Source organism: Hemicordylus capensis, chromosome 10 (genome assembly GCF_027244095.1).
Source record: "Hemicordylus capensis ecotype Gifberg chromosome 10, rHemCap1.1.pri, whole genome shotgun sequence".
NCBI lineage: Eukaryota > Metazoa > Chordata > Lepidosauria > Squamata > Cordylidae > Hemicordylus > Hemicordylus capensis.
The window spans coordinates 16,159,393-16,184,315 of record NC_069666.1 but is presented as its reverse complement, the minus strand read 5'-3'; the positions used below and the strand labels follow the sequence as shown (position 1 = coordinate 16,184,315).

At 45.7% G+C, this 24,923-nt stretch overlaps 2 protein-coding genes across 11 annotated transcripts in view; both read right to left on the bottom strand.

Moving 5' to 3' along the window:
- Positions 1 to 1,885: 1,885 nt before the first annotated feature.
- Positions 1,886 to 16,639, bottom strand: TERB2 (telomere repeat binding bouquet formation protein 2). Of its 4 annotated transcripts, none has more exons than XM_053272493.1 (7): positions 16,517 to 16,639; positions 11,566 to 11,647; positions 9,378 to 9,517; positions 8,282 to 8,343; positions 6,181 to 6,254; positions 5,367 to 5,464; positions 1,886 to 3,395 (listed from the first exon to the last, which is right to left on the bottom strand). In XM_053272493.1, the coding sequence occupies exons 1-7, from the start codon at positions 16,578 to 16,580 to the stop codon at positions 3,250 to 3,252; spliced, it is 666 nt and encodes a 221-aa protein (XP_053128468.1). In that variant the 5' UTR covers positions 16,581 to 16,639; the 3' UTR covers positions 1,886 to 3,249. The 4 variants fall into 4 exon arrangements, with proteins under 4 accessions (XP_053128468.1, XP_053128471.1, XP_053128472.1 ...); XM_053272496.1 differs by lacking the exon at positions 16,517 to 16,639 and adding an exon at positions 16,115 to 16,238; XM_053272497.1 differs by lacking the exon at positions 16,517 to 16,639 and adding an exon at positions 12,283 to 12,828.
- Positions 16,639 to 24,923, bottom strand: part of TRIM69 (tripartite motif containing 69) — an 18,120-nt gene continuing 9,835 nt past the window's right edge. For all 7 annotated transcript variants that reach the window (XM_053272490.1, XM_053272491.1, XM_053272488.1 and 4 more), the window contains exons 5-7: positions 23,002 to 23,024; positions 20,546 to 20,670; positions 16,639 to 18,666 (exon numbers count right to left, since the gene is read on the bottom strand). In XM_053272490.1, the coding sequence (XP_053128465.1) occupies positions 18,122 to 18,666; positions 20,546 to 20,670; positions 23,002 to 23,024 (693 nt within the window). In that variant the 3' untranslated portion in view covers positions 16,639 to 18,121. The remainder of the gene's footprint in view (positions 18,667 to 20,545; positions 20,671 to 23,001; positions 23,025 to 24,923) is intronic.

Here is a 24,923-nt window from a genome sequence, read left to right as displayed (position 1 = left end):
TTGCTGCTGCCCGATATAGGTATTTCCCATAGTCTAGGAAACATACCAGCAGGGATTCGAACCGGCAACCTTCTGCTTGTTAGTCAACTCCATGCATAATTTTATACATCTCTATCACATCTCCCCGTAGTCACCCTTTTTTCCAAATGAAAAAAGCCCAAATGCTGTAGCCCTGCTTCATAAGGCCCATGATCATCTTGGTTGCCCTCTTCTGCACTTTTCCAGTTCTATAATGTCCTTCTTAAGATATGGTGACCAGAATTGTATGAAGTACTCCAGATGTGGCCACACCATAGGTTTGTATAAGGGCATTATAATATTAGCATTCTTATTTTCAATCCCCTTCCTAATTACCCCTAGCATTGAATTTGCCATTCTCAAGCTGCTATACACTGAGTCAATACTTTCAACAACCTGTCCACCATGACCCTATGATCTCTCTCCTGGGAGTTATTTGCACATGGCTTCATGCTGTGGGGTAAATGTTGAGCGAAAGAGTGTTTGAGGAGCATATAGCTAGAAGTGTCAAAGGAAATAACAAAAACTTCTTTAAATATATCAGAAGCAGAAAACCTGCCAGGGAGGATATGATGAGGGCGTGAAAGGAATTATTAAGGAGGATAAGGAGATTGCAGAGAAGCATAATAAGTTATTTGCATCTGTCTTCATAGCAGAGGATACTGACCATATACCTGTTCCTGAACTGAGCTTCTCAGGCTTGGAAGCTAAAGAACTGGGCCAAGTTGAGGTGACGAAGGAGGATGTTCTATAAACTGTCCTGAAGAATTAAAAAAATAACAAATAACCAGGGCCAGATGGCTTCCACTCAAGAGTTCTGATGGAACTCAAATGTGAAATTGCTGATCTCCTAGCAAAAATCTACAAACTACATTGTTGAGGTATCCCTATATCCCTACAACTGTACCAAATTTGATTCATACTGGTCCAGGCATTGCGAAATTGTTAGCGGGGGACACACACACGGGTGTGCGTGCACACACACACACACACACACACACACACAATGCCAGGTGATTTCATAAGTTTACTTTCCTTAAGGAAAGTAGGCTAAAAACACAGAAAGTTCCAATAACAGAATTATGATGTAGTTTCTGGTTTGGCCCTTTCCCTTGACCTACTGATAGAGCACTAGGAGCTTTGTGAAACCAGGGTTGCTGCATTTGGAGATAATTCGGGAACACATTCGTCAAGCAGGGGGTGCAATTTAAAAGCTCAACTAGTTTGACCACGATTGGAAAGAATGCTCCACAGCAGAGCCTGGTGGTGGTTTCACACATTACCCCCTATAGTGCTCTTCTTTGCACAGGTTGGCTAAGAGGGACCCTCACAGGACTTCAGGTGCTGCATATGGCAATGAGTGTTCAGAGAGAAGAAGGGTCCCAATGCCACTAGGAAAATAGGGGGTTTTCTCTGTCCATATAATTCACAACTAAACCCAGAGGTCCACTACTACACTCATTAAGTGTAGGGATGATTCAGAAAGAAGGGGAGGAGGTTTACTGAGCCATATGCAGAGAACTAAGCTAGCCCCTTGGCAGCACTGGTACCAGAGAAAGGGTAAGAAGATGGGCCCTTTAAACTCTGACACCATGTAACTACAGTGCCTAGAGAAACACCAGAAAAATCGATAAGTTTTGTTAAAGCAACCTTCCTGCTCAAATTCCTAGATGTTTTGTATCCAGGATGAGAATTTTCCTACTTCCTGGACAGAACGCCCAATTCTATCCAAACCTGGATATGTAGCAACCCTGACTGAAACACAACCCGTCCACAACACCCTGATTTTTTCTCCTAAACTAATTTGGGCTGAGGATCTTAAATATATTTTTCCAGCTGGGCAAAGGCTTCTGTGATAGAGACACTATGAACCACAAGTAATTTAATGGAACATCTGACAGGAAGGAAAATACATGGACATTTTGAAAGCGACGTTTTTAAAAGCTCTCAATGAAGTGGGATGAAATGAAAATCTTTCATTTGATTTCATGCATAGAATCACCACAAATGCCTCCCCCCCTCCAGTGCCCAGCAGAGGGAGCTAAAGTTTAACAAATAGTAACAAGAGCCATGCCTCGAAACATATTCTATTTTCCAAGCTCCCCGACTGTCTTTTTGGTAACCAAACGCATAGCATTCTCACATATAGCAACATGTATGTGCATGAGGATATGTGGATGGAGGCCACTAGTACACATGAGAACAGCCCTGTTCACACAACCAATGAATGCCTGGAAGAGGAGGACCGGAAAGGGATGTGCACAAAATCTGGGCAAATTCGACTTGGATTTTAATCAAATTTGAATTGATTCGTACGAATCTCCACTCTTTTCAATAGTTCCAAACTGAATCCATTCAAATCCGGATCAAATTCAGGCAAATTCTGTACACATCCCTACACTGGGATCACACCTGCTGACCCTGCTCTCAAATTTCATTTGATCTTCTAAATGGAGCCAATGCATGTACAATTTGTATGCATGTGGGGTTCTTCTCAGGAGATCAGATGAACACATGGAGACTGAGAGCAGGAAGCGTGGGTGAAATCTAGCCCCCTGCCATGCGTTCCCTGGCCAAGTGAATAAAGACATCAAACAGAGCATTTCAGACTCCCCCCTGAAAACAGCCAGCTGGGAAAGAAGGATCTGCTGTGAGAGACGCCTTCAAGTGTTTCCTACCGCTCTCTATCTTCCAACAAATCAAAATAACTCCAGAATCTGAACACCAGCCTCTGCGCCTTTGCATTCTTGTCTGCTCATAATGGAAACTGGCCTCTGATCTACTTGACTACACCAGGGGTTCTCATCCTTTGGTTCCCAGATGTTATTGGACTACAACTCCCATCACCTCCAGCCACAATGGTTTTAAGCCACTGTGGCTGTGAATGATGGGAGTTGTAGTCCAACGCTGTCCAGCTCATACACTGCCAGACCCTAACAGTTCCAAAATTCAAACTTCCAGTTTTAAAACAGAAATCTATCATTTTCTGAAGCATATTTGTTCTTGAAAAGTACAAATGTTTTTTAACAATTAGAATTATAACATACATAGGAAACATTATCTATCAATCAGACTTATTTTGCATATAGAAAGAGCTGTGCAAAACCTTTTACAGCTGGCAGCTCTGCCACTGGCAAAATTCAGAGTAAAATTCATCTGAGAGAATAAGGAAGGCCCAGAAGTAAGATTGCTCAGAAGCAAGGAATGCTCTCATCAGTGGTGAAATGTTCTTTATAACTTGCGTTTCAGTTTTGTTTTCACATCGGAAAACACTGCCATTTCATTCTGAATCCAGTATGCCAAGTAACCACAGCAGCCAGGAATGAAATCTCTCATCTCCCCAAGATATTTCTTCATCTCTTTTGCAGAGGCATAACCTAGGGAGTAAATATGAATAAATATATATATTGCAAGCATGACACAATGTGGATTTAGACTTGGGAAATGTGACTTCAAAAACAAGGGAAGAAATATCCACGCAGGAAGTAAGGCTAAGCAAAAAGATTTAAAATATCTGAATCACAAAGGTGATCAGGCCTTCGCTGTAGTGTCTGACTTGCTCAACCCATATAAACAACAACATATGAAAAGAAATAGTAGGCTCGTTCACACAATCCCCAACTGGGTAGGAGGAATGCCTAGCCAGAGTAGAAGAGAGGAGAGCTGGTCTTGTGGTAGCCAGCATGACTTGTCCCCTTAGCTAAGCAGGGTCTGCCCTGGTTGCATATGAATGGGAGACTTGATGTGTGAGCACTGGAAGATATTCCCCTTAGGGGATGGTTCCAAGTTTCCTCCCTGACATCTCCAAAATAAGGTTGAGAGAGATTCCTGCCTGCAACCTGGGAGAAGCCGCTGCCAGTCTGTGTAGACAATACTGAGCTAGATGGACCAAGGGTCTGACTCAATATATGGCAGCTTCCTATGTTCCTAAGAGGCAGGTGCACTTCTGATTGGCAGTCATGAGAACACCAAAGACTAAAGTAGGAGGTGGGGAGAATGATTGTGTGGGAGGCAGGATCTGGATAGGATCTGGACAGGCACGCCCTCTCCAGATTCTTTCCCCAGCGTTTTACTGAGTGGATAAAAATAGGGTGGATGAAAAGGCACTCTACCCAGCTCCCAGCTCCCACACAATCACTCTCCCTTGCTCTAACTTGATATTTGGAGTTCTCATGACCGCCAAACGGGAGTACACCCAGCTCCTCGACCCTGGCTGGGCACTCTTAACCCAGATGGGGATTATGTGAACAAGCCTACTATGTTGGGCTGAATGTGCAGCTGCTCTTTATATGGTAAAGTTGTGCCCTCGAGTTGGTGTCGACTCCTGGCGGCCACAGAGCCATGTGGCATTCTTTTGGTAGTATACAGGAGAGGGTTACCATTGCTTTCTCCCCCGCAGTGTGAGGTGATGCCTTTCAGCACCTTCCTATATCGCTGCTGCCCAATTAGGTGTTTCCCATATTCTGGGAAACATACCAGCGGGGATTCGAACCGACAACCTCTTGCTCACTAGGCAAGTCATTTCCCTGCTGCACCATTAGGTGGTTTGAGTTTCCATATATTCTCCCTACTGGAACAAACAACAGAAGGTGGAAAAGAAGAACTCACACTTTTTGCTTAATTATAGTAGCTGGCTTAAGACATTAGAAGAAACCATGGTTCCTGCTAACCCTAGTTAAGAATCCATACCATAGGTTGAGCCTCCAAATATGCAGCAGGCAAGCTATAGTTTAGAGCTGCTGGTCCAGCTTCCGTTTCCCATCTACTCAGGGCTCCGCTTCATAAGTCGTTTTTAAAATGCTGCTGCTGATGATGATGATTATGTCAATTGTTTTCAGCTGCTGTTTCTATATATTTTGACTTTCAGCCTTTTATTATCTAAATTGTAAGCCAGCCTGAATGAAATGTTATCATAGAAGGTTGGGTTGGACTACAACTCCCATCATCTCCGATTGTAACGGCCTTAGTTTGAGAACTGCTGCCCGACATGAAAATAAAATAAGTTCATTCCCGCCTCCATGGTGCGGCAGCCCTTTTGAAGTGGAGCAATGGCCCTAACTGTGGTTTCTCAATGTTCAGTGAATGCATTCAGATATAACAGGAAACCACCATTACCAAAAACTGGTCTGATACCAACTTCAAGCCATAGTATCTGATACTGGTTTGTTAGCTCCATGTAAACCATGGTTGGTGGGCAAATCTCAGGTTCAGATATTAAAACAAACCATAGTTTAGCTAAACAAATCATGGTTTTGCATTACACCTGAACCCAGCCTATCTTGAGTGGATTTCCTGTCAGCAAACTGCAGTAGTTCTCACCACACTACACAACCCCACTATCTTGTTACCTGTCACCATGTTGCTTGCTGGATAATCTTGAAGTGGAATATATGCCCGTTTCCCTCTTTCTGGTATCCCTGGGGCATGATGGTCTTCATTGCAATAGCTGGAAGCAAATAATGTTGTTTATGGTGCTAAAGTAAATGTACGAACTGAATCCATCAGTTAAGTGTTTTAACCATTTTAAATTGGTTTTATCTTTTATAAACAACTCTGAGTTATTTTTTTTAAGGTAGTGTATAAATAATGGCTGCATTCGCACATAACCTGAAACTGGAGGTTGCCGAACCTGCGGTTCATTTTTCTAACCATGAATCGCACTGCGGTCATTCATCCAACCACAGCCTGGCAACTTCTGATTTAAGGGGGAGGAGCCCCTCCCTCTTCCTGATCCACTTAGTCCACATTCCAGCAAGCTCTGTAGCGCTCACATCACCAGTCTGTGGGCAAGGCATCAAAATATCTGCAGGGTGGCAGCCATTGGCCACGATCTTCAAGAGAGCGTGCCAAGCATGATTGTACCTTTTCTGAATGGTCTGCCCGTCCTCATTAGGTAAAGAGCACTTAAATCCCTTCGAATGACATGCAAGCCCTCCTTCTCACAGTGAGTGTACTGCTGCCCTCGTAAGAGCCCTGAAACAAGTCTCACACAAGCACAGTTTTGGTGGGGGGGAGGGACGGAGGAGCACTATTACTCTCTTACTCTAGGAACTCCTGCTCTAGGCCATTCATATGATAACTAAATTTATGACACCAACAGGCATTTTATGTATGTCACAATCTAGGGCTATATACAACAATCTCAGCTGATACAAAATATACCTTCTGTCCAGCTCTCTCTTGGCCTTTAGCTCTTCTTCCTCTCTGTAACAGTTTAGTTCAGAAGATTGCCTGGGCTGCAGAAATTTTAAAATAACCATAATTCGAACTGTGGCACAATACGCAGTCTGATAAAGCAATTGTATAAAAGAGTTAGGAAATCAATCCCATGAATATTCATTTTATACTTAACTAGAGAAGGAAGGAAGGAAGGAAGGAAGGAAGGAAGGAAGGAAGGAAGGAAGGAAGGAAGGAAGGAAGGAAGGAAGGAATATTCATTCATTCATTCACACTTAACTAGTGCAAGTAGCAGCATCCATCCATCCATAGAGCATTTGTTGTTCAGGGCAGGGTGGTCCTTTCATGAGATGAGGTGAGGCAGTCACCTCAGATTACTGGGGCACAGGCAGAGTGGCACGATGACTCCCACTACCTCACTTCCTATCTTCTGCCACTCCGCACCATAGGAGCAGCACATGACTGAGCAGTAGAGGATCTACCTCTCAGCCAAGATGTTCCGAGACAGTCACCACCTCCTCCTCCATCTAAAGGAGAGGAGAGCCAGTCTTGTGGTAGCAAGCATGACTTGTCCCCTTAGCTAAGCAGCATCCACCCTGATTGCATACGAATGGGAGACTAGAAGTGTGAGCACTGGAAGAGATTCCCCTCAGGGATGGAGCCACTCTGGGAAGAGCATCTAGGTTCAAAGTTCCTTCCCTGGCTTTTCTAAGATAGGGCTGAGAAAGATTCCTGCCTGAAACCTTGGAGAAGCCACTGCCAGTCTGTGGAGACAATACTGAGCTAGATAGACCAATGGTCTGACTCAGTATATGGCAACTTCCTAAGTCCCTATGTCCCTATTTTGTGGCAGCACCTGCTGTCTGCCTCAGCACAGCACGTTCAGGGGCATAGCTAGGGGAGAGGGGGCCCGTGTTCACCCCTCTCTCTGGTAGCCCCTCAGAATGAAGGAGATAATGAACAAAATAGGGAGGGGGCCCTCAAGAGCTGGGGCCCCGGGTTCTTTGAACCCTTTCGCTCAATTATTGCTACTCCCCTGAGCACATTCCTTCCCCTCCATCTCTTCTCCCTCCTCTGTCATGCACCACTGGGCTGATTATGAAAAGAGCATCTCCAGTACTTTACTGCCCTTTCCTCATTTTTGCTTCCTCCCCCATTCATAACCAGTCCTATGGTGTGCAAGGGAGGAGACAGAAAAGGGTGCACACACTGGGGGAAAGGAGAAACAGAAGTGGCAAAGGAGTATCCATGCAGGTGGCAGCATCGGGCAGGGGAGGAAGGTGAATGCAAAGGGGTGGCATTTGGTGCCCCACCTCAGGCACACTGAACTCTTGGGCCACAGTGCACTGAAGGCCTGTAACACTGAAATCAAGCTCCATTTTGCACTGTTATGCAAGAGACACATTGCTGCACCTTTATCTGTTGCTGGAGAGAGTGCCCACCCATTCTGCCTAGTGCCAAGATGCCGATTCTTGTCTTGTTGTTGTTGTTGTTGTTACATTTATATCCTGCTCTTCCTCCAAGGAGCCCAGAGCGGTATACTACATACTTAGGTTTCTCTTCACAACAACCCTGTGAGGTAGGTTAGGCTGAGAGAGAAGTGACTGGCCCAGAGTCACCCAGCAAGTCTCATGGCTGAATGGGGATTTGAACTCGGGTCTCCTCTGTCCTAGTCCAGCACTCTAACCTCTACACCACGCTGGCTCTCTTGTTATGCATCAGACTCACAGCCTTACAAGTGTAAGCAATGGGTAGCTGGGTGGATAGGCAGAAAGATAAATGGAGAGGTGGACAGGCAAAGATACACAAAGAAAGGGGCAGAAAGAGAGGCAGGCAGACATTTGACTGAGAGAGACAGGAAGATCTACAGGCCAGCAGAGGCAGACAAATACAAAGAATTTCATACCAGCATAATGCTTTCAAACTGGGCAATAATCCATAGTGTTCACACTAACACTGCCCCACTTCCTACACCACTCTGGGCAATACACACTGTCTCTTTCTCTCCACCCCCCACCCCCACTAACATCAACACAAAATTAAGACAGACATAAAAGTCTGTGTAGCTGCAAGACATTCTTCTTACCAGGGGCTTCAAAGGACTGTTTATCTGCTCCCACATAAAGCTACCAATTTTCTTCCTAATATCTGTAGGGAATGCAAAAATACAGATCAAAACTTTTTTACAAAGAGCCCCCACCCAAAGGTGGGGGGAAAGATCAGTAATGCCATAGACAATAAAAGTTTATTGGATTATAAAGTATTGCTGCTGAAAATAGGATGCATAGCAAGCTGATCACTGGAATAGTTCAGAATCAGAATCATTTTATTTACGGCCATAAGCCAAACAAAACTAAAAATTCAGAATGTTACCAGGCATAAATATTAAACATGAAATTCAAATAACTAAAAGATACACAACCAACCTCATAGAACCCCATGATGAGAGGTCAGTTTCATAGCCCCGCACTGGAATAGTTGTATCCACCAGGGATGTACCCGAATCATTGCGTGCGTTCACATACCAGCCAAATTTAGCCCAAAGTCCCTCCGAGATCCTTGAACCCACTCCATACACAAACTGGGCTTTCTCTTGTGAATGCTACCTTACCTCGAAGTATTTCCGGGTTTTTAAAATGCTGGCGTAGATCATTAGCATGATAAGAAGCAGGATATTATCTTTAGAAATTCTGATGTAGCTCTTTAGTACTCTCTCCCCACCCCCACCATTGGCTAGAAGGAAAACAAGGAGGAAAACATGCCTCAAAACAAAATCCAAGAGCAGAGGGGAGGGGCTGCTTCCCTCAGTGCTGCGAGTGTGATTCAAAGTGGCTTCACTCAACATTTACCCCGCAGCATGAAGCCATGTGCGAATAATTGCCAGGCAGGACAGGGAAAGACTCCTGTCTGAGTTGTTGCCAGTCAGCTAGATGGATGAGTAGTCTAACTCAATATGCACCAGCTTCCCATCTGTCTATTTTGTATTGATTTGTTGTAATTTTTCTACAACTTTGATTAATCACAAGCTTACAACCAGGAAGGCAAAGTGTACAATTAATAATACATGCACAGATACATAAAATAATGTGGAAGAGACTTGTAGACCTTGAATCATTTGGTTACATTTGAAATTATGAATGCAGGTAACTTTCCAGTTTCCCCACAAAGACACACATACTAACCTTGTTGCAAGCAGGCAGGTGGCAGCAGGAAATGACCTAACGGCACCGTGCCCTTCATTTTAGACCTGGCACTTGCACTGAGATAATTAGAATGAAAAACTGCAATTCTGTCTTCGAGATAATCTAAGCTTTGGTGTATTCTAGAAGAGGAAGGAGTGGTTATAACGTAAATATGAAACAGCCACACACACTTATTTTCATGACTGACTGCTTTAAATTAACTGCCAAACAAGGCAAGTCCTCCCATTAGAAAGAGTAAAGTCGTTCACCCGGGTAACAGGTCTTAAAGTACTAAAGGACATTACACTGTTATGTAGCTGTTTATTATTTGTACTGCCACATGAGGGAGTCATTGGACTTTCTGCTTTAGGCACCAAAGTCCCTTGACTATCGCTGCTCCCTTAACCATTAGCTACAATGAAGTTTATTTTTAAATAATAGTTTTGAAAACCTGTTTGTGGATGAGGAGTGGGGTGGGGAGTGGCTGACTTTTGCTTTTCTTAGCAATGTGTTGTTATCTCAGGTGGCCTGTTTAATTCTCCATCTTTCTTTTTTTATAAAGCCTGTATATTTTTGGCTGCTTATTTCCTTGGGTTTTGTTTTTGTTTTAATTTCTCTTTGTCACCTTACCCAGTGACAAGAGGAGCTACAAAGTGAATATTAATTTGGCCACAGTCTCACTTCCAGCATGATTGTAGTTAAAGGGTCAGTGCACTCCCACCAGGAGTGATATGAGAACCCATGTGGTACCAGGAATTTGACCATAGTTGCTAATCATGGTCCTTTGGAGGCTCACTGGGCAGCAGAAGTACTCAACATAGGCAGAAAAAGCAAGAAAAACCCAATGCGAGCTGCCAATTTTTCTTTAAGTAGCTGTGCAGTTATCAGCAGCTTAATCTGCAGACATTAACAGGTGCTTTATGCTATGAAAACCTTCACCCTCCAATGTCTGCAGATGAAGCTGCTTTAAAGACATAAGGCCAAGCTGTAAGTTTTTCACATGGGGCTTTTAAAGCCCTTTAACTCTCATCTCCTCTGGAATGGAGGGGGTGTGTTTACATATCGGCCAGATTTACCCAGAAGTCCCTGCAAGTTATTGGGGAGCAGTTCACACACAATTTGGGTTTTTCACAGTGTGTGGAGTGTAAAGGTCAAGTGTTTTGTTGGAGTCGGTGTTTTGGTGACCACAAAGCCCTGTGGTTGTCTTTGGCAGAATACAGGAGGGGTTTACCATGGCCTCCTCCCGTGCAGTATGAGATGATGCCTTTCAGCATCTTCCTAGATTGCTGCTGTCCAATATAGGTGTTTTCCATAGTCTGGGGAACATAGCAGCAGGGATTCATAAGAACAGCCCTGCTGGATCAGGCCCAAGGGCCCATCTAGTCCAGCATCCTGTTTCGCACAGCGGCGCACCAGATACCGCTGGAAGCCTACAGCAGGAGTTGAAGGTATGCCCTCTCTCCTGCTGTTACTCCCCTGCAACTGGTACTCAGAGGCATCCTGCCTTTGAGGCTCAAGGTGGCCTTTAGCCCTCCAACTAGTAGCCGATGATAGACCTCTCCTCCATAAAGTTATCCAAACCCCTCATAAAGCCATCCAGGTTGTTGGCTGTCACCACATCTCACTTTCGAACTGGCAACCTCTGGCTTGTGAATGTAGCCCGATCTATAACCGGGGTAAAATAATCCACTATTTGTGTCAGATTTTGGGGACAACTTTGAGTTCTCAGTAAAGCCTCCGAGTCCCAGTAAACCTGAGGCAAAGCCTGTTGTGCGTAAATGTTTGAGTTCCTTGTTCTTTTTCTGCCTCTTGGCAACCCAGCCTAAATGCAACACAATGATCTAACTGTAAAATTACCATAGTGAGGAAGGGAACTAAACCAGTTCCCTTTCCGGCAAGCATGCTGCCTAGGGTGTAAAGTTATTTCCATATGCATATAAACTGCCTATTTTGTGGGGGAAACCCAACATACTGTAACTTTGGAGTGGCAGGTTCAGACAATCCTAACTATTCTTCACGGTGAAGCCCAGAATTCTATCCCGCCCTTTCCCCAAGGAGCTCAGTGTGGCAATCACCATTCTCTCCACCCTGTTTTGTCCACTAGCATCAGAAAAATGGAGTGTGACAGTCCAGATAGTGTATATGGATCAATATAAACCAAGTTAAACAGCTAGCTTTAACCATTCACCTTTTTGTATCAGGATGAGAAGCATCATTGCTGAACAGATAATCAGCAACATCCTGGTTGGTGATTGCTCCTCCTTCAGCAACTGCAAAAAATGTGGCAGGGAGAGAAAGTGAATACTATTTCACTTATGGTTCATGAATTAATCATCTTGATTTTGAAATTAGGAAATTTGAATTTGCAAAAGTGTACACCTAACATTGAAGCTGAAAGGAGCCTAGTTTTTGTTTAAAAAGAGACAAGAAAACTGTAACACACCTGCTACACTGAAAAGTACTATCATACATTTATAATTATCATTCACAACTTGGTGGTCCATCATATTTCATAGAAAGAGAGATCCTTCCCAACTGAAGAGTTCCAGTATTCTGTTCTAGGCTGAACTAGGTCTTTGCTGAGGCAGGAATCTGGGAGGGACGCAAACCTCAGACAAGCACTGAGAGGGAAGTGGTCAGGACCTCAGCTAGCTTAAGCCATTTGGGGAATCTTCCTAGCTGGGGTGGTCTCAAGCGTGCTTTGTAGCAAGTTTCTACTTGCAAAACTCTATCCAGGAAGCCGTGAGACAAAAGGAATTGGCCCTCCAACTTTGCACAGGCAATCCACTACAGCAGATGGTTTAACAGCAGCTGGAACTGGGTGCACCTGCTCCCCAGAAGGCAGTTAGGCACTTATTATGAAACAGCTGCAAGAAAACTTTGCATCACTTATCTTGTTTTTTACCCATCAGGGCTTTTGCTGCCTCCTTTTATAGAAGGCTCCAGAATCCTGCATTATCTCAGGTTTCAAGTTGCTCCAAGAGTTGTTCTTCTGCAGCTCTGCACTCAATACAAGCAATGTAGATTCCGGACAAACAAAAGAAAGTACTTCTTCACAGACTACATGATTGTCATAATCCTGGATCCAGGGATTTCCACCCCCCTCCCACTGAAGGATGAGGCAGACAGTTCAGGGAATGAGAGAGAGTAGGCAGGACAATGACCCAGACCCCAGGAAAACCAGGCTGGTCCAAGCCAGCACCGCCACCACAACCCAAGGACACAGCTCTGCCAAGGGGGTCTGGTGATGGGATGGATTCCAAGAATCTGGGGGCCCCAGCTCCTGAAGACCCCCCAGCTTCACCCTTCCCTATGTTCTTCATTAGCTCCCTCACTCCTAGGGGCTCCCGGGGAGAGGAGTGAGCACGGGCCCCCTCTCCCCTAGCTATGCCCCGAGCTCTGCCTTTGACTTGGAGGAGTCCCCTGGGGCCCCTACAGGGCCCTCCACATCACCAGATCCAGTGCTTAAGAAATCAGGCAAGGCGCCTTTAAGAAACAGAGCCTTTTAGGGAAGGGGAGGGGCCAATTCACTCTTTTTGGGCAGCAGCTATAAAAACCAGCAGGCTGCTGCAAAAAGCTATTGGAACAACACTCTCTTCTGTATTGTAGAACCCAGCTCTTGTTTCCCTTCTCAGTGCCAGTTAAGGTTCTTATTCCTGCCCAGAGCTGTCTAAGGTCTGGTGTGCTCCTAGATCCCTGGCTCAGCCTGTGCACAGAACCGGTTCGGAGGCCCTTTTACGGACCTCTGAACCAGTTTGACTGTCCAGCGGTTCCGCCGGTTCAAAGGTGGCGGGGATACCTTTAAGGACTGGGGATAATGCATATGCAAATAATTTTGCGCCATCCATAAAAACGGTCCTGCGGGGGTGGCAGCATACCTCCTTGCCACCCCGGTACGTCACGGACAGGAAGTGGCCAGTGCACGTACGCATGTTGAAAACCTGGGTAGCTTTTCCTCCCACCTTGCTTCCACACAGTCACTTCAAGCCAAGTTTTCCTCCTAGCTTGCTTCTACACAACCAAAAATTGGGAGTACACAGAGCTCCCAAACCTAGGTAGAACACACTTTTTGATTGTGTGAATGGCCTCCATCAACTGTTGTTATGCTTAGCGGGAAATCTGGCACATGGCCCCTTCATGAGAATCAGTTATGATTTAGGAGGCTGAGTCCGCTTGGGATGGCTGACACCAAGAAAGCGAAAGCTGGGGAAGTGAAAAGTCAGGGAGCTGGAGTCTAAGGCAGCAACCATCTTCTTCAGCATTCAGATTCATTCAGTGCTGAAGCAAACGTCTTAGAAAATCCACAAGCAGGGCATGAAGGGCAACAGGCCTTCCCCACAGTTTGTCCCCAACAACTGGTCTTAAGTGGCAACATGTGCTGCCTCTGAACATAGAGGTTCTGTTTACAAGTTACAAGTTCGATCCTGACCAGGGGCTCAAGGTTGACTCAGCCTTCCATCCTTCCGAGGTCGGTAAAATGAGTACCCAGAATGTTGGGGGCAATATGCTAAATCATTGTAAACTGCTTAGAGAGCTCCAGCTATAGAGCGGTATATAAATGTAAGTGCTAAGTGCTATTTAGCTATCATGATGACTAATAGCCAGTCATGGCCCTATCCTCCATGGATTTGCCTAATCCCCTTTTATGTTGTCGTCTAAGCCCATGGCCATCCTCACTACTGCTTGTGGCAACAAACTCATCCACTAATAATGCATTATACGCAGCGATGGCAGCAAGGGGTAGCTGGTGATCCCCCCCAAATATTTCCAGTTCCTCATTCCACCGGACAGGAACTTTACAGCAAAGTGTTATAGGTCATTGTATATTATGGCCCTAAGACTGGGATGATTTGAAAAGCCTTCCATCGTTTAAAGAAGCCTCATGCGCTCCCTCCTCTACCCCAGAACACGCGGCAAAGGCCAGTGCAGCCAGCTAGGTAGAAGACTCCTGCAGCCTCCCAGGAGCCCGGCCAACTCCTTCACTTCCTTCCTGCCCAGGAACTAGCCTGGGTGAGACCACACATGCAGGGTCAATTGCCCTGCAGTTTTCAGCTGGCCTAGTTTCACGCCTAGCAGTTTTCACTGACCCCTCTGCCCACCCCAGTCTTCCCTGCTACATGGTCTTGGATAGGAAGAGAAAGCTAGCCTGGAAGCTTCGCCCGGATTCAAAAAGGCAGTGAGGCGATCCTTTTCGACCGCTCGAAAGCGGTCGAAGGGAGCCCGCTTTCGAGCGGTCATGAGAACCAGTGGGCTCACGGGCAAGCCCAGTGGTTCAGTGGTGGCTAGCCCACTGCCCTGAGCCATTTTTGGAAGGGCGGTATAGAAATCGGATAAAGAAATAAAGAAATAAATACCCCTCCCTTAAAATGAGGTTAGCAGAGTGAGCACTCCGCTAACCCCATTTCTGTGATCGTGAGTCGCCGCGGCACAGCTCTGCGCTGCGGCGACTCATAAGGAGACCCCCGACCGGGAGGCTAAAACCGGGTGGCCCCCAATCCCCACAGCCCCAACCGGCTCCATGACGGAGCCGGTAATCATGTGGGTGGCCGATCCAGCCGCCTGGGGCTAGCCCCCCGATTGTCTGCAGGGAGAGCGGGCTTGACCCACTCTCCCCGCAGAACCCTATTGGGCTCTACACACCGATCGCGTGTAGAGTCTCAGTTTGTTCTAAGAGGAATCTGGCCCATTTCCTGGAGGATTTAGGAAATGTCAAGCAAGCTTCATTAATAAGGTAAATAAACCAACAACATTAAATACCTTACTTCTGTAAGTATTTAATATATAGCAAAATCCTCACTCCCCGGTCTCTCATTGTTTTATTGTGGCTTATTGTAGCCACCCCCAAGTGGTCATGTGCTGGAGGAGCAGGGTATACATTTAAATATTATTGTTGTTGTTGTTGTTGTTGTTATGTGTACAATGAGTTAGCAGCTGCAACCTCAGAATCAAATCTGGCCGTTTGAGGAGACGAGCATCAGCTGGCTCGTTTATATTGTTGTTGTTGTTGTTGTTGTTATTACAACATTTATATACTGCTCTTCCTCCAAGGAGCCCAGAGCGGTGTACTACATACTTGAGTTTCTCTTTCACAAACAACCCTGTGAAGTAGGTTAGGCTGAGAGAGAAGTGACTGGCCCAGAGTCACCCAACTAGTTTCATGGCTGAATGGGGATTTGAACTCGGGTCTCCCCGGTCCTAGTCCAGCACTCTAACCACTACACCACGCTGGCTCGGTTGCCATCTTCGCCTCTTCCTCTGTGCCTTTTGCAGCAGCTTTCTGTACATATGTAACCCCTGGGCGTGACACACACATTCACGCCACGAGGCTTTTATCGCCAAGCCACGAAAAGCAGTTTCACTTGCTGATTCTGCCGTTAAGGACACTAGGCAGGGTTGGGTTATTTTTTTGAGGGTTGCCAAAATTTCATTGCCAGAATGAGGGACACAAGTTGGGGGGGGGGGGCTGGCAGGTGTATGCAGTGGCGAACAAGAGCCTGAGTGTCATTGACGTATATGTAATTGAATCACATGCTATTGAATATAGTGCCAGCATGGTTATTAGTTAGAACGTATGCAAGTGATACCACTTTTCAGCCAAAAACTTCTCAAAACAAGAAGCTGCTCGCCCCGCCACCAAAACGAGGGACAAAGGCTGTCCCTCTAGGGACCGACATTTCCTCACTGAGGGACGTCCCATGTAATGAGGGACAATTGGCAACCCTCGCTCAGCGGCCCACCTCTAGCTGCCAGTTTAAACGAGAGAGATGGGGCGGGCGGAGGCATGGTGGTAGCAGTAGGGTTGCCAGCAATGACAGAAGCCGGAGGCTTGGCGACACCAGAGAGCAGTGCCAATGGGACCTTCTGGCAGGCCGGTTTCTGGGATGGCTCAGGACCTTCCGTCCCCCCCTCCAAATGACCTCCCTGCAGCGTCGATGGCTGACCAGAGAGATGTGGGATAACATTGTTTTCCTGTTGTGGGCCTTTCTCTTTTTCAGGAGTAACAGGTTTAACGGCCCCCTCCCAGCCTTCCTCGTGCCAACCGTGAAAACTCTGGCTTGGACTTCCGCCCCACATTTTCTCCCCGCACTGGGAGATATCTGCCGTGTTCCTCCACTCAGAATCGTGGTGGTTTTCCTCACCCCAGAAGTCACAAAGCTCTCGGCTGACACTCTGGGAGAACCAGGCCTTACAGCTGCTGAACATCCTGTGGTACAAAGAGGAGGCTCATACACAGGAAACAAGGCCCAAACACACCAAGGCCTCCGCTTTCCTGCTTTTTATTTAGAGACAGCAAAATCTAAACATCACACAATGCGGAATGAAGAATATTTCTCTTTCCACCTCTCACCTTCTGCTTTGCCCACATGTATGATGAATCAATCATGTGTGTGAGTGCACACACGCATGCATTTTTCAGTGCATGTGAACACACTAGGAAGTCACCAACATTATCCCGCTCTTTCTCACAAGAGCGCATGGTGGCTTGCTTACTCAGAGGCTCCACGGGCCCATCCCATTTCTGTAATATTCACATTCCAGAATTCATGCAAGAATATGAAACAATTAACGTGATGCAAAAGTTTCGATATTGTGTAATCTGAAAAGCTCCCGATGCAACAATGCATGAGGGATTAAAGTGAGGCAATGGTATATATTTAAATCTTCTTTTCCCATACTTGCACGCTTTTTAAACATTTTATCAGCAGGGGGGAAACACAGTCCTTCCTTTTATTCTGAATGGTGTGTGTGTTGTGTGTGTGCGTAACACATTTTTTATTTTTTAGAACATCAAAACACAAATGAAAGTAATTTAAATCTATCAAGAGTTAATCATGAAAAGGGGCAAACTATTAAAACCAACTTGAAAACTGACTACAACAGGGGATAATGGAAACATGGGGGGCTTGATTTCCCATTTACAATATTGTAACAGTTTATTAACAGTTTATTGAGTGTAAAATGGGAATAAGTCAGACAAGAACAGACATTAATATTTGCTCTTCATAAATAATTGGGATTTTTTTAACCCTGCTTCAAGAGTGACCACCATATTGTGAAATTGATATTTTTCTTTTATTGAATTTAATTAAAGCAAAAGAATGCACTAACACTCCTCACCCTACCCCCGTTTGTTAGGGAATGAGTTCTTGGCCCAAACTGTTGTTTCTAGCAATACTCTCAAATTTTTATCATTTTTCTTTTTACTCTGAGTTAGCTGAACTCCCTGCTAAATGTTGCACTTCTTCTGGTATGTCTAAGTTTAATATTTTCCAGTAAATATATATGTAGACTATTGTACAGGCTGTAAACCTGTTTTGCTAAGTGAATTGGAATTGAATGAATGTTGTTGCTGATGTTTGAAGAGTGCTTCTTAGATGCATTCAGCACAAACTAACAGCTCTCCCTATCCCAACCTTACAATTAGAAATTATCAGAGCAAATAGTGCATGGATCTAAATTATGATGCCAATTAAGAGAACTGGAAGAAATTCTGCCACCCTCAGGCATGACCTAACTGTAGAGTAGTACTTGCAACACACAGCTGTGCCATGGGAAAGGTAGGAGTAGCTGCCAGTGCAGGAGTGCCAGTGGCAATGGTAGGGCTGGGGTTAGGTCCCAATAGTAGTCCAAGGGCACCATCTGTCCCCTTTCATCAGCATTGGGACCCTAGCACTGGATCCCGTAAGCTGCCTCTATGTAGCAAGAGATCTGGTTTGCAAGTAGACCTCTTTCTCATTGTGCATCTACATTTTAAAACCAATAACTCTCAGTGGAGCACTGTTTGCCTTGGAGTCATTCAAACATGGACAAAAGTACGGGTAGAGTCTTTCCGTGAAAACATCTGTGAAAGTGTAAATGTGAGTCATTCTGTGAGCATCGTAAAAGGACACCTGGCCTTCCTCATAATCCAAAAATACTCCAATTCGAACGAGAACTTTGTTTAAGGACAGGGATTTTGGAGGTACGTCTACAGCCTTTAACTCATTCTTGTTCCTTAGCTTTATCAGCCAGTGACCATCTTTAGGTGACAGTGGGTAGTTCCCTTTACGGTTAATGCTCTGTTTTACAACTCCCAAAGTCCATTTGGTCTTCCTGTGCACCATCACTTCCCAGTAGTGCCTCCCAGTGATGTACCCATGAGCTCCTAGGACAGAAACACTGCAGTCAAATCTCTCTGGAAGATCTGGCAGTGACTGCTTGATGTCATCGTGTCTCACGCTGGTCAAATCTTCTGAGAGAACCAAGTTTGGATGTGCTGTTTTGGGGTCCATAGTCACACAGGTAATGTCTGGTTAATCAAGAAGATAACAATAATGTTGTAGCATAGAAGGCATTTAAAGGGGATTGTAAGAGTGCTGATTAGCTCACAACATAATAGAGCTCCATTGGGCTCTACTGTAAGAACGTGCTACAAAATAAATTTCCTTAATCTAGATAATCTCAATAGAGTTAGGTCATTCAGACAACCAAGAACTGTGTTCTACCTGGTTTTAGGAGCTGTGTGAGCTCCCAATTTTCAGTTGTGTGGAATCAAGGTAGGAGGAAAATCTGGGTAGAAGTGATTGTGTGGAAGCAAGGTAGGAGGAGAACCTGGGTAGCTTCTCCTCCTACCTTGTTTCCACACACAAACAGTTCTTCCCAGATTTTCTGTCTTACTTTGCTTCTACACAACTGAAAATTATGAGCACACGCAGCTCCCAAACCTGGGTAGAACAGTGTTTTGGGTTGTGTGAATGACCTCAGTATCTTATATTGAACTAATTTTTGTAGATATGAAGATATGTAAGTTAATGATGAAAACCTGCACTCCCCATGCTGCCAAAATGCAGCTCAGTAGTAGTGCACATATTTTGAGCACTTGTTTTGCATGCAGATGGTCCCAGGTTCACTCCCTGGCAGCATCTCCAGGTAGGGCTGGGAGAGACCTCCTGACTGAAGCTGATGCCGGTCAGTACTGACAATACTGTCAGACTGCTTACAAACTTCTCTCCTCTATTTAACATTTTAAACTATTTTCAGTCTAAGATCATCCTGAACATTTCTACCTACCCTTCAAGGTCTGGGGGGGAGGGTTGCTCCATGTGCCAAAACTTAGAGGAGCTAGTCTGTTGTGCAAGTGGGATAGGGCCTTTTCAGTTATTGCCCCTAGGCTTTGGAATGCTCTTCCGGCTGATGTCCACTCCTTGGCCTCCCTTGCTGCCTTTAGTAAAAACTCAGCTCTTTGTTCAGGCCTTTGATTCTTAGGAGCTCTTTCTGTTAATGCTGCTTCTGGTGGTTGGCTAATGTTGTCTCACATACCGTATTTTATGGACTATAAGACTCACTTTTTTCCTTGAAAAATATCTGCCAAAATTCAGGTGCGTCTTATATGTTTTAACAGTTTAATATGTTAAAACTCTGAAAAACTGGATTAAAATTAAGGTGCGTCTTATAGTCCGTAGCGTCTTATAGTCCGTAAAATACGGTATGTTTTATGAATTCTATTGTTTTTAATGTGTTTTTGAAAATTGTCTTGGGATGATTTCGTGAAAGACGGTCTAGAAATTTAACTATACACAGATAAAAATAAATAAAATTAGCATTGCCAGTTTGCACTTATTTTGTAGGGATGTACACGAACCAGTTCAGTGGTCTATTGAAAGACCTCCGAACCGGTTCAAAAGACCGGTGTCCGAACCTGTTCGGAGGCGGGGAGGGGGTTGCTTTCAGGTGCCAGCCACTTCCAGTATTACGCTGACCAGGGCGGCAAGAGGGTATCCAGCCACCCCATGCCAGCAATTTTGACAGTAGCACTGGCGAGGGAAACGTGGCCAGGGAAGTAAGGACATTCTCCCCGCGCCTTAAAGCAAACCCCCCCCCCACCTCTTGAGAGTACACAGAACCATTTCTGTGTGTGCACATCCCTACTTATTTGTGTGCCTGCTCATTTCTTTTACTTTCCCCTTCACCTAAACACACAAGTAAAATAACTATTTCCAGTAATACAATTGTAGAGCACAGTAATTTTCCCTCCCAAACTTCCTTTTGCTAGGCAAATGGATTCATTGGTTTTGGTTTCATTTTGTGAGGAAGCAGAGGTATGAGCACCCTATTTACAGCCAAGCCCTTGCCCTAATCACTTTGGGTTTGGTTTAAAGATGGATAACCAGAACTAAACATAGCTTTACCTGGGTTGAGGATGGATTTCATTTCCTTCCACACAAAGTAATGTATTGGTCCCTTGAAGTGCCCTGTGCACAGAGACCCGGCCACTAGATCATTTGGAGATGCATGCTCTGTTCTCTGCTCCATCCTGCACAGACCATTAAGTCAAACTCAGGTTAGTAGGAAGTTAATATTCACATGACCGGGAGGTGGGTGGGGGAGAAGGCTGTGCGAAACTTAACTTCCTCCCCAGACAATCCAACAACATTGGTGGGAAGAGCAGACCGTGCTCCCACATGATCCACACTGCTGTATGCAGTGTGGATCTCCATTTATCCCACAATACACCACTTATCAGCAAAGTTCTCCAAGTTTACATAGAAAAATCATAAGTAAATAAGATTAGAACATAAGAACGTAAGAACAGCCCTGCTGGATCAGGCACAAGGCCCATCTAGTCCAGCATCCTATTTCACATAGTGGCCCACTAGATGCCTCTGGGAGCCCACAGGCCAGAGGTATGTGAATGCACTCTCTCCTGCTGTTGCTCCCCTGCAACTGGTATTGAGAGGCATCATGCCTCTGAGGCTGGAGATGGCCCACAGCCACCAGACTAGTAGCCATTGATAGACTTGTCCGCCACTGATAGACCTGTCCAAGATTGCGCTCTGTCCCAGAAATGCTCACAGTCTAAAAAGAAATATAAGGTAGACACTAACAACAACCACAGCGCCGGAGGGATGCTGTGCTGAGGTTAGATAGGGATAGTTGCTCTTGCCTTGCTAAATATAAGAGAATCACCACTTTAAAAGGTGCCTCTTTGCTCAGTTAGCAGGGTCAGTGTTGGCATATTCTTCCCTACTTGCGATTCTGAATCCAACGTCTGTAACCAGATTTGGTTGCAGATGTTGAGTTCAGAACTGTGTGTGGGACAGAATATGCCGACATTTGGTGGGTTGAGATAATATGCCCAATGTCAGCATAGCTGTCCCAACACTAGAAGCTGGGCTTACAGGTTCACTGGGAACCAGCAGTTTGGTGTTTTCTGTGTCATGCAAACCCACTCATAATGTATAAGAATGACTAAAAATATCCTATGTCACTTTGAAGATAAACCAGTTTGTTGTCATAAATAATTTTGTAGGTGAGAGCCTAACTCACAGGATTCAATATCCGCACCTCGACATCAGATTACTGTGGCATGAGCTTCTGTCAAGCAGAGGTTGACATCCCAACAGAATCTCACACCACAATAAACTAGTCAGCCTTTAAGGTGCTTTGGGAACTTTTGTTGAAAAGCGGTATATAAATATTTGTCGAATATGTATATAGGCTAACACCACTAATTTCCTGCAATGTGAGACAACTCTTAAATACACACAGAGGCCATTCTCACGACCTGCAAAAATCGAGCTAAGAGAGCCTAGTCCAGTTTTTGCTGCTCGTGTAAACCACCAGGCTTGCAGGCGAGCCCAGTGGCTTACAAGCAACTAACCCACTTGCAAAGCCCTCCCCTTAGCCCAGGTCAGCGGAGCGAGCGCTCTGCTAACTGGGGTTTCCAGACCGTGTGTTGCCGTGGCGCGCCTCCGCACCGCGCCAACTTACAGGGAGACCCCCGACCGGGAGGCTAAAAAGCAGCCTCCTGGCTCAGGGGTCTCTGCCAGCTAGGCGCTTGCACAGAGCATGCTGGAACTCCTGGGGGCTGCATGGCCCCCAAACTCCCAACCCCCCCGCCGGCTCCGTCACGGAGCCAGCAGTCATGTGGGCAGCCGATCCGGCTGCCCGTGGAGGGCTTAATGATCGTCTGTGGGGAGAACGGGCTTAGCCCGCTCTCCCCGCAAACCCCATGGAGGCGGGTCTCACCGATTGTGAGACCTGCCTCATAGTTTACTATCTTCAGGGGCGGATTAACTGTTTTGCTGCCCATAGGCAAAAAAGGCTCTTGCCGCCCTTTTACTTTAAAACAAAAAAAAACCAAAATACTGCTGTGTGGCAACAGCAGTAGGCTACAGCAAGGGAGTGCAAGGGGAAACTTTCCCCTTTTGCCTGGGGCTCAGCATCTGCAGCGAGGGGGGAGAGGAGAAAGTCACCCCTTGTGTGTGTTTTTAAATATGGAGGGGAGAGTTCCCCTTTACCCAAGTATTTACTTTTACCCGGGGGGGGGGCAAAAGGGGAGAGTTCCCTCTTTTACCAGGATGGGGGACAGCGAGCTCTTTCCAGATCCCCTCCCTCCACTCAAGTGACTGCACAGGCTTCTCACCTCTCTGCTGAGCAGCCACGTGGAGGAAGGCTGCCACCGCCCCCAGAGAGGGGCGGCCACATTTGAGGAGCAGCCAAATTGGCCACTCCTCACATTATGCCGCTCTAGGCAAATGCCTACCCTGCCTCTCTGTTCATCCGCCACTGACCATCTTGTTGCTAACTGATTACATGAGATGCCGCAACAGTTTGAGAATACTTGTAATAAACTCACACTTACCGATCTACGAAGGATTTTATTCCCTGGCAGAGAAAAGGAAAGGAAAAAAGAATTGTTTACTAACCATCTTTCTTTGGGACACATTGAGGTCATTCACGCAATCAAGAACGGTTTTTAATCTGGGTTTGGGAGCTGTCTGTCCTCCCATTTTTGGTTGTGTGGAAGCAAGGTAAGAGGGAAACCTGGGTAGAAGTGATTGTGTGGAAGCAAGGTAAGAGGAAAAGCTAGCCAGGAGGTTTTTCACATATGGCTCTATGCCTTGGGGTATCTGAAGAGCGAGTCTGCTTTGCAGCAGATTCAAGGCATTTTAATTCAACGGATTAGATGGAACATTCGCATAGCCATCAGCACCTCCTTCGCATAGCCATCAGCACCTCCATCTTCACCTTCAGAGAAAGCAGAAGCCCTGGAGTTTTTTTCAAAAGCTGATGGAAATAGAGGATTTGTTTACCCCAGACATAACTCGGGCTAAACCAGAATTTGCAGCTTCTATTCGGGGAGAATCTAAGTCCTGTCTGTCCTGGTTCCTGATAGCCCACAGGGAAGTCGGATTACATCCAAAGAATATGTGAACTGGCACACTCCAATCAAGACTGGATTCGGGGGAAAGCCCTGTCTGTAAAACCTCCTGGTTCCACACAATTACTTCTACCCAGGTTTCCCTCTAACCTTGCTTCCACACAACTGAAAATTTGGAGCATACACAGCTCCCAAGCCCAGGTAGAACACCATTTTTGATTGTATGAATGACCCCAGTGTCTAAATGGGTTGTTTTGCAGGGCATCCAGATGATGTTCTCTGCAACTTGGAAGATATATGCCCTTATCCCATGAAGCACCTTTTCCTCTCCAGACTTCATTTATTCTGACTTGAAAATGCGAGTAAAACTAGACCCTGCTCTGGCTGCTGCGTTCTGCACCAGCAAAAGTTTCCAAACACTTCTCAAAGCTAGTTCCATGTAGAACATATTGCAATTATCTAACTTGGATGTGACTAAGGCATATGTTGAACTATAGCTAAGTATGCTTTCTCCAAGAAAGGCTGTAGCTGACACTCTAACTGAAGTTGTGCAAAGGCACTCCTTTGCCTCTTGAGCATTCAGTTGGGTCCAGGAGCACACGCAAGCCACACATCAATTTCTTCAAGAGGAATGCAACCACATCTAGAGCAAGCTATACACCTCACCACAGATTCCTTTGTGTAAAACTGACTGAGATACTGTGCAAGGGTACGTCGGACCAGCAGCACTGCATGTACATAAGTTGCACAAGTTGCGTAAATGCAAACATTTTGCAAATGAGGTTAGACCAAAATAAGCCCATTGCTTCCAATGGAATGACTCTTGTGTCATGCCATTTGTGCAACTTGCAAACACACAAAGTGACTGGACTAAGGTACTCTGGTGCAGTATGTCAGCCACTGCACTTAAATTATTTAGGGTCAAACTACATGTTACCGGAGAAGCACACATTTAGCACTTCCATGTTTGCTTTTTAAAACGTTCTAAATAGCAGAGGGATCCAGGCCACGTGGATTGGGACCTCAGTGGGGAGGGGATGTTCTCCAAATCTCCCTCCATGGTCCGCAGCCTATGGGGGCCCAATCTAGCTGCTCTAAACAATTACCATACAGTGAAAAAAAGCAAACACAAACAATGAAACCATTCACATGATCCCTGCTGGAGTGGGGAGGGCGAGGGTGGGCAGGGTTTCACCTACCTCCCCCCACCCCCCGACAATCCTTTGCCACATCTTTGGCACACCGCCCAATGATCCATGCTGCTCCATGCAGTGCAGATGGTTCGACGCCAGGACTTGTTTCCCTGGTCTCCAGATATCCCTCAGTGCATTGGGGGATACCCCCATGGTACAGGCACTCTAGGCACCTGTCTCTGTGTGTGCTCAGGCTGCAAGCAGCCTGAG